General features: G+C 47.2%; 1 protein-coding gene across 1 annotated transcript; it reads left to right on the forward strand.

Moving 5' to 3' along the window:
- Positions 1-5,128: 5,128 nt before the first annotated feature.
- Positions 5,129-7,401, forward strand: GPHB5 (glycoprotein hormone beta 5). The gene is made up of 2 exons (XM_010188245.1): positions 5,129-5,332; positions 7,213-7,401. The coding sequence occupies exons 1-2, from the start codon at positions 5,129-5,131 to the stop codon at positions 7,399-7,401; spliced, it is 393 nt and encodes a 130-aa protein (XP_010186547.1).
- Positions 7,402-9,778: the final 2,377 nt, after the last annotated feature.

Consider the following 9,778-nt stretch of genomic DNA (forward strand, 5'->3'; position numbering starts at 1 on the left):
GCATCCAGAAGACAGTGCAGAGGTCTTTGCGTGTCCAAGGTCTGTTGCAGACATGGAGTCCCCGATGTTGTGGGCTGAGAGCTCAGAGGCCTTTTGAACAAGAGAGGCTGTTTTTCAGAAAGCCTCTTGGAGTGCACAGGGACCTCTGCCAAGGACAGGTCAGTAAGGAGCCAGTTCAGGAGCTGGCAAAACCTCCCAGAAATGCACCTGGGAATGGTGCAGTTCTGCCAAGAGCAACCAGAGTCACTGGGAGTCCAGGGTGGCCTCTTGGGTTTTTCTGAGGAGTCCAAAGACCCCTCAGGATTTGCTGGGACTTGGTTGGATTAAGCCCACCAGTACGTTATAACCACTGATGTACACATGGTGGAGGGCTGCAGCAGGCTCCTGTGGCAGCTCTAATGCAAAGCCTCTGAGATTCGCTGGGGCTTGGCTGAGGAGCACACGAGGCCATAAGTTACCAGTGCTGATAACCCTGACACCATCACCATCGCACTTGATGTCAGAGGAAGAGCCACACAAGCCTGAACGGATGAGCAGATGCACAGTCCTCATGAGATGTGTTCCCTTGGTCAATCTGTTCCAGTCTTCTTCTGAGCATCTCAGACACAGAACAGGCAGGTAAATTCGTAAGTTTTAGCTGCAAGTCATCTTTTATTTCAAATAAAAATAAAAGATCAAGGAAAAGAATAAATATGCAGCTTTTAAGTTTCTGATGTACACTGAAGGCCAAGTATATACCAATAATAAATATACCAGGGTGGTACATTTCTTAATTAACTTAAATAAAAATAATAATAACAACAAAACATAAGCCAACAAGACTCTGCCTGGGAAAAAGCCAACACTGGTGCTTTTTATGAGACGTTATGCAAATCCTTCAGAAATCAGCGTCTGTCCCATGGATAGACGGGATTTTGAGAAGAGACATTAAGTGAGAGGGGTCAGTTCACAATTTGTCTTTTGTTTTGCTTCATGAGGTTATTCAGCACAAATGGAGCCGGGAGAACAGAATCTCGGGTAGCTGAAGTCAGTGAATCCAAACTGAATTGCACAAATGGAAAATCCAGCACCTGTTTTTCTAATCCATAGGAGAAGAGGGGTCTGTCAAAGCTGGGTCATCTGCCATCTGGCACGTATTTCCTGTACCTGTCTCTAACCGCGGGCTGATATTTGCTGGCACATTTCCACAATCAGATAAAGGGAACTTATCACCAGCATTTTCAGTTTTGCCTGCTTTCTCTGCAAGCCAGGGACTTTTAAACTGCACATTTTTTAAAAGCTTTGAAAGGTTTCTTTTCCAGCTTTATTTTCAGTCAGGGAAAATTACAGCAAAAAAGTTTTAGGTGTTTTTATGGAAAGTTGCTGATAATTTTAGATCAGTGACAAGGCTTTGGCTGTTCCTGTTGACCTCCCTATGATCTGATTTGGATGTGAATCTCCTGCTTTTCTCTATTGGTTTCAATGGGAGAAAAAGGTTTCCAGGACATATCTGGTGATCACCTCAATGGAGACAGTTGCAGTATCTCTGTTTCAGGGTTCCTCCTCCAATGTCCCACCTGATGGGTCTTCAGTTGAAGCTGGAGTCTGCTTTACTGCTAGCAAGAACTGGGAATAATAATGAGCAAAAATACTGGGAATGACCTTAAACACCCTTTCCCTCCCAACTTAAGGTCGGTTTTCCCATTTTTAGTAAAAATTCTGTTCTTTTCTTCTTTGTCCTTCCCTTTCTCTTAAAAAAAAAATCTCCTTTTTTGACTTTTTGGTTTGGTTTTCTGTTAAGTGAATTAGTTTTTCTGAAGCAGTTTTTTTCCCAGGTCATGATGGCAATATGACAATAGCACCCAATTCAGCACTGCTGTCCTGTGTTTCAGGAGGCGTTTGCAAAGGCCTGATAGGGTCCTCCAGTGCTGCTGCAGCAGAAGCACGTGGTCAGAAGGAGTAATTCTAGGGAGGGAAAAGGTGAAAGAAGGAGAAAAGTTAGGATGGCTGTGTTGATGCAGACACCAGCAGTTCCCATAATCTGAGGTAAAGCTCTGTCTCATCTCTAAAGAGGGGACAGCGGCTCTTGGTTGTGCAAAATGTCCTGAGGTGTCAGTGGGAGGCTGGTTGGACTGTGGGCAAAAGAATTGCTTTCCTCTTTCACTTCGTCCAAAAACCATTTCCTAATTTAGACAGGAAAGGCAAATCTTGAGGGTGAATAACCAGTCTTTTACATGCCAGTCTGTGTGCACGCGACCTGTGCGATTTACTGACCAAGAGAACAGCAGGATCTCATAGGAGCAAGAAAAAAATCCAGCAGTGACTGCTTCAAGCTAAAAAAGAAAGCCCAGCAAGCGCCTGTGTGTTCCCAGGGGGTGTTAGCACGAATATGAACCTTGCTGCTGCACCACGTGTAGGCTATTGACCTAGGGAGACAAATAAGGACCCCAAGGCATGGGTTATTCACCACTGTTTTCCTCAGGTCATGCTGCAGAAGGCCTGAATACAGCCCACCAGAAATATACATTTGGTACTGGTAATGTAAATTATAACTTACAGTAATTACTGTTTCATATTTGATAAGAGATGCATTTTCTGGACATCAACAGATGTTTCGTTTTTTATAGTTTTTTCCCTCTAAGACCTTGTAGGATGGGGTTTATTTAAATCAAGGTCTTCCGTTCTCAGGGTAGGGTTGTATTGCTGTGGCTGCCTTTAACAGACACACCCCGAGGGGTCTGTAATCACCAACACTGGCCTTGCCTTTTCTGGATGCATCTGAATATTGGAGCAGTTGGCGCTAGGAAATCCATCCTTTTCGTCAGGAAAGCAAAGGAGATGACTTTCCAGAGGTTGCTGCATGAGCTTATGTCTGCGCTTCTTCCACCCACTCGTGTCTTATGAATTCACTGATCAACAAGTTTTCCATCATACCAAGGTTCCTCAGCTTCTTACTGTCTATGAATAGCTGAAAATTGTGTTTGCATGGCAAAGGCAATGGACGTGATTTCCAAATTTCCTTCACACAGTGCTGCTCACCTGTGTGACAGCGGCCTGGCTCGTCAAGAGAAAATTTCCTTTTCTTGCAAACTCACACCTCCTCCCCCCATCCCTTGCCCTTGCTTGTACAGAGCAATCGAGTAAAATAGGTGTTGTGCAGTTGACAAAAACTCAGGGTTTTGTTTGCACAAATACTTGCAAAGTCTCCCTTCAGGGTGTTTACTCAGGGCTTGTTAATTAGGGGGTTAATAACGATTTCAGAGCCTGTCTCCATTCTCCTCGCAAAGGTGTTGCAATTCCACTACAAAAAGCAGCCCCATTTTGCCCCAGCGGATGCTCATTATTTCACTCACCAAGATGCTCCTTCTGTTTCAGGCCTGATGTTATGAAACCATACCCTTCCAGCTAATCACTGCTGGAAAGGAGAGGCTTGCTTTACACTCCATGACTTCGATGCCTTGGGTAGTTCAAGTAAGGATCTGCCTCTGTCTTGCCTTGATTGACAAGACCCTTTCTATAAATTTGAGCAATTAAGCAACCCAGTAGCAGCTGCTGGGGAGATCTACTGAGCACAAAGCTGACAGAGATCGCTGAGCAGTTCTCCTGCTGCTTGTCCTGACGTCCTGAAACACCACCTGCAATTTAAAACTGCATGAGGAGATCTGACTCCAAGAAGTTAGGTGAGTGTGCTTCTGCGTTCGCTCTGTGTCACGGCTCCGGCCCATGAATAAAGCAGCAGGTTTTGCTAAAGTAGCAAAGAACAAATGTTCAATTTGTTCTGAAGTTCATCTCTTTGGCCCTCAAATGTCTGCTTTTATAAATAAGGAATTGTAGCTTTTTTTTCATTCTGTTGAAGTTTATATATAAACATACACTCATTTAATAATATATAAGACTGTAGTGTATGCATGGCCACATCTGTGAAGGGTTCACCATTCATGTGCTGATCTAAAATTCTGATTTAGCAAATTTAAAGCATTTGGTTTAACAGGAACCTAGAGACTCATACACCAGTCAGGACAAAGGCAGGCCAAGCTTTTTTAACTTAAATGCTACCCAGCTGAGGTTGCAGCCCAGTGCACACAAGCCTGTGTGCCCCATGCAGTAGCTGACTTTCTCAAAGTTAAGGGTCAAGTCTGGGGTTTCTAGGTGGACATTTTAAAATGCAACGTAAGCATGTGAGGTATAAAATGGATCTTGTTGCGTAGAGCTACTTTCCAGCTCTCTTTTTTGACAGAAAGTTTTCCAATGTGGCTGGTATTTTCCTTCACTGATGGTTTGAGATAAAAGGCAGCAGAGGGACTTGGCTGATACTTGACTGCTTGGAAGGATGAGGAGCCTGAGCGTCCTCTGGTCACCTTGGCCATATCCCCTCCATTTACCCAGCTCCATTCACTGGCTTAGCAGCCTTGGTTGTGTCTGAGCTGGTTGGTGGGGCAGTGTGTGCAGGAGGCACAACCAAGAGGAGCATTTGCCTCTCTGGTTGCAGCCCTGGGAGTGGACTAGCACTAGCCCAGTGCTCAGGGTATTGGTGATGGCAACTCCAGTAACACTTATGGGAGATGCTGATGTCTCTCCAGAGATTATAGCACAAGTTCAGGGATGCTTGGCTCCTAAAAGGATAAACCTGGGATTAAGCACTCTCATTCAAATGCCAGTCTTACCTGCAAACCTAACCCTGCCTAATGATGGACCTGCAGCTCTGCAGGCAAGTAAGGAATCTGCCACCTCCCATAGGTGTGGATGACAGACAGACGGAGAGACAGCCCTTCCCAGCTGACCCTGCCAGGGCCAGTGCTGCCTGGGTCTTTAGCCAACAACATGTGTGTGTGCTGAGAGAACAACCAAAGGCCAACCCAACCGCTAGCCTGGTGCAAGCTCAGGGCAACCCAGTGGGGGTGGGTGAGAAAGACATTTGCTACAAAGATTGGAAGGGACCTTAAAACTCCTCCAGTCCAACCCCTGCCATGGGCAGGGACACCTCCCACCAGCCCAGGCTGCTCAAAGCCCTGCCCAACCTGGCCTTGAACACTGCCAGGGAGGGGGCATCCACAGCTTCCCTGGGCAACCTGTGCCAGTGTCTCAGCACCCTCACAGTAAAGAATTTCTGGCTCCCCCAGCCCTCCTCTGACCTCCCTTCTCCCTCAGCATGAAGCTCCGTGGTGTGATCCTGGGCGCTCTGCTCCTCCTGCCTCTGGCGGGTTGCGGCAGCACAGCCAAGACCTCCGCCATCGACCTGCGCACCTTCATCGGCTGTGCCGTGCGCGAGTTCACCTTCCTGGCCAAGAAGCCTGGCTGCAGGGGGCTGCGGGTGACAACGGACGCATGCTGGGGACGCTGCGAGACCTGGGAGGTGAGGCTGGGCCTGGGGCCAGGCTGGATGGCACTGACATCTCTGGGTGGTGCTTTCCTCCATCAAGAAAAGCCCTTGAAAGAAACCCACCAAGCATTAGAGAGCTTGCAGCCATCTATTAAACTGACAAGGGCTGTGTCCTGCTCCACGACCCCTTGCCACCGTTGTCAGTACAGTTTGCTATCCCTTGTTCTCTCCCTCCTTTCACTGCCCCAAAGGGGGATGCCCATCCCGTGATGATATTAGTGAAGCGCTTGTGTAATACTCTTATTATGCAATTTGAAAGCTTCTTTCAGCTTAAACACTTAAGGAGAGGAGGCCTTTATTACTTTACTGGAAAAGAAATTCCCTTGAGATTAAGATGGAGCTCCCAATTGATGGATAGTGTATTTTGTTCCAAAAAGCAAATCCCAAAGATAATATCTGTTTCTAATTTGGTCCTGCTTTAAGTCACAACCCTGTATAAATATGAAGTAGTTACGCTTTGGGGGCATATAGGAGGAGAAAGAAAGAGCGTAAGTATGTCTACACACACTTCACAGAACAAGTTTCTGACTGTCTTCTTTCCACGGCTGGAAGGCTCAAGGGACCAGTCCCAGTTTAATTTATTCAGGGAAGCTATGAGTAGCTCCAGAAGGATTCTGACCACATGAAGGCAAGGGCTCTGTACAAGTCCCCAGAGGAGGAGCCAGGGTCTGTGTGCCATCTCTGACCGCCCTCTTTCAATATCGGTGGGGTGAGGAGAAAGACCGCTGGTTGTCACATTTCTTTGGTTGGGATAAGGTTCCTTCAAGGGACCTCTTGTAGCCTGATTCCTCCTGCCCCAAGCACCTCTGGCAGCACAGACCTTCCAGACTTCCTTACCATACTGCAATACCATGGGATGTAGTCAAGCTGAATGCACCTGGTTGTAAGCTCAACAGCTTCTAGAAGCACCACAATGTACTTGGATGTGGGGCTTGGTAAGAGGGAGGGCGTCTGGATATTTTCTTGCTGAAATGTTGCATCTGTTCTCTGTACCATCATTTGCAGTTCCCAGGGCAGGCTCTTTACACAGCACAAAGAAAGAAAAAACCCCAAAATGTCTCCCGGCTGTGTTACCTTGTGCTGTTTCCCATCTGTACAACGGAGAGGATGACAGTGAGCTTTCATTCCTGTTTGTGCTGCCCCTTCTTGGAGTCTTTGGTGCCCCTATCAAGTAAAAACACCCTTTAGAGCAAAACCAACGCCACTGTGATACCATATGGGAGCATGCATTTCAGGACCTTCAGGCTTCTATCCTCCTCTGGTGGCTGAGGTCTCTGGCCAAGCTGTTTTTCTCATGAGGAACTGCAGACTTCCCCGCTGGCTGCTGTGTGAGTGCATCCCTCACGGTGTGTGTCCATTGGGCTTTGTGGGACGTGCAGCTTGACTGGGAAGACTGGTCTGGTTGGGAAAAAACAGTCATTTGGCACCGGGAAGCACCTCTGCTCTTTAGACAGCTTGTGCACATGGAAGGGTTTCCAGCAGAGTGTGTTTTGTTTGATGGAAAAATCAGTCCTTTTGGAAGAAAGCAGCTGCTTTTGGCAAATATGCTCATTAGGTCGAAATGCTAGTGTTCTGTTGAAAACCAGCTTTTTGGATAGGCTTTTGTTTTCCTTCAGCAGCTTTAATTGGAGCTTTATGCTTTTAACAAACAAAAACATGCACGTACCCTCACTCCCCTCCATAGCAGGCCTCCAAGAGGCAGGTACTGAAGGATGCAACCTACACATTATTTCCATGGCCCCGTCTATCGTGGTCCAGTGGCTCCCCTATTTACACTAAGCCTCCCTGAGGAAACTGAGACTCCAGATGTTGGTTTTGTCTCTTGTGCGAGGCCAGCATTTCTCCCCCCACAGAAGCCAGTGCTGGAGCCGCCGTACATTGAGTCTTACCACCGCGTCTGCACCTACAACGAGACCAAGATGGTGACGGTGAAGCTGCCCAAGTGTGCCCCCAACGTGGACCCCTTCTACACCTACCCCGTGGCCATCCGCTGCGACTGCGACATCTGCTCCACTGCCACGACTGAGTGTGAAACCGCCTGAGCTCTCCTTTCCCTTTCCCAGGTGAGGGGGGGCCAAATTCTTCCCTGACTTCACACCCCTGCTACCTCCAGCATGACAGAGGGTGTAAGCCAGTCCAGAGTTTGATCTCACCCTGTAGTGCTCCTAATCATTGACTTTTCTGGGCAAATGAGGCTTAATCCCCTCTCCTCGTACTGTTCCAAGCATTATTGCTGTAGACGTGTAGTGCACAGCCTTACAATAGCAAATCCTGTGGGAAAAAAATAATAAAATGCTGCAGTTTCCCTTCCTTACAGGCTTTTCACACTGTGTGACCTTTCTTCACGCACAAAGTGCACATGGACTAAATAAACAGTCACTGGGGGGTGGAAGGAGGCCACAGAGGCATTGCAGCCCCTGTCACAGCCTCTTTATTCAGGCTGGGTTTTAGCTCCCTCCCAGTAATACAAATGCAATTACCAACATTTCTGCCATCTCACCCCCGCCATTAGTGCCTCTTGCCCTGAGGTCTGTCAGGATTAACAGTCGAAGAAAAGGCCTTAAGGCCAATGAAATGGAAATAGCTATCCAAATTGCTAACTTGAAATCAGAGTGAATGCGTACTCAGCCCTGACTCACCAAAGTACTTAAGCTTATGATTAAGTGCTTTGCTTAATATCAGTGGACTTTTACAGTTAAGCACATATTTCAGTGCTAATTGGAGCTATTCTGTTGGAAAAAAAGCCTCACAAGAGACAGTTCCTTGAAAAAAAAGAAACACATTAAATCTATAAAACCAAAAGTGCATATCTTCCCATCTGCTTTTGTACAGGGATAGGAGGGGAATTGACTTCATATAAAGTCAGCGAGGCTCTGCATGGCCCAAGGAGTCTCTCCTGATGATTTCCAGAGTCAGAGGGACCAAGCCAAAGCACGATGACTGTGGTTTGGTTTCAGCGAGCCCCTGGCTGAGGCAGTGGGAAAGAGGGGGCTATGAAGGGTGTTCCCACACTCCCCTGTGCTGCTCCGCTCCGTGGAGACCTGCTCCTCCGAGGATGCACATGGAGCTGGGGGGCAGCCAGGCAGGAAAGCTGTGGAGTGGCCGACAGACAAGCCCAGGACAGGAAAGAGAGCAGACGTGCAAAGTATGGTTCACACCTCCTCAGCCCCACTATTTACAAACCGGGGGACATCTGGGAGCTGCTGCAACAGGCCCACTGGTGACACAGCCACAAAGTGCCTTTGTCCTCTGCTTCCCACCTGGAGATTATCCGTGCTCATCCCTCATTTCTCCCCTGAACAACATGGGAAATTATGTGAAAGCAGGAAGATTTGCCAAGTGGGAGAGGCTTGCAGGAGCTTACAAAACAAAGACCCCTTTTCAGAGAGCCTTTAGGAGCAAATTGCTGCTGAGAGCAATACCTGCCCCTGACTTCCCCCGTTAAGTTCTCGTCTTCTGGGTGCAGTCATCTTCATTTGCAGGGATGCATGCTTGAAACATCCTAAATGCCCTGTCCTCACTGAGACAGATGTAATTTAATCTTTAGTTTATTAACTGCTATCATTTTTTTTGTCTGTGGAATTGTAAAAGTAGGGAGGGGATTTTGTCACTGCCTTCTGTCATTCTGAAAAGAGACCGCTGTATCAAACAGCAGCAGGAGCAGTTTGCTGAGGTTAACTGTCTTTAAAAAAAGTCCTTGTGTTTTGTTTCAAATTGCATCTCACAATCCATCTGACCTTGTTATTTTTCTAGCTGGTGTCACAACTATTATGGGAAACCTGCAAATTATTTTGTGTCCTTAATAAACCTCAAAAGTGTAGTATGAAAGCAATTTAAAGCAATGCATTCCTCTATATTTATGTGTGCAGAATGTGTATAAGCTCCTACAAACTCTTTGCAAGAGTTGTGAACACCTGCAAAACATCTCCTTGATGCTGATGTGAAGTCATTTCCTTGGCTGGATGTCTCTCAGGGAGTCTGGCTGTGCTATCTTCTCAGGGTTAGAAGTAGGGTTAGAAAGTGGCAAGCTTCCTTCCCTCGCAGCTAACAGGAAATTTGGGCTGTACCCAGATAGTGAGACAGTGGGAACCTCAGCAAGCATTCAGCAGTAAACACTGCTGGGTGTGAAGGAGGGTTTTTGGCTGATGCAGTAGCAGCCAGACTGGGAGGCGGAAGAGGGAGAGTGGGAAAGATGTATTGACTGAAACCAAGCTAACACTTCTAGATGGTCTTTTAAGGAGGCAAACGAAAGAGAATGGAGATGCTGGGGGTTTGCTGTGGGTGAAAAAAGTATAGCTGATGCCAGAGCCCACCAACCCGTTTGACTGCTGTACCCCTTTCTTCGTCCATCTCTGCTGGATTCCCAAAAGTGGGCACCTCACATTGAGTTCCAAGGAGCCAACTTCATTCGTGCTATCA

Source organism: Mesitornis unicolor, unplaced genomic scaffold (genome assembly GCF_000695765.1).
Source record: "Mesitornis unicolor isolate BGI_N332 unplaced genomic scaffold, ASM69576v1 scaffold11800, whole genome shotgun sequence".
In the NCBI taxonomy this organism is placed as follows: domain Eukaryota; kingdom Metazoa; phylum Chordata; class Aves; order Mesitornithiformes; family Mesitornithidae; genus Mesitornis; species Mesitornis unicolor.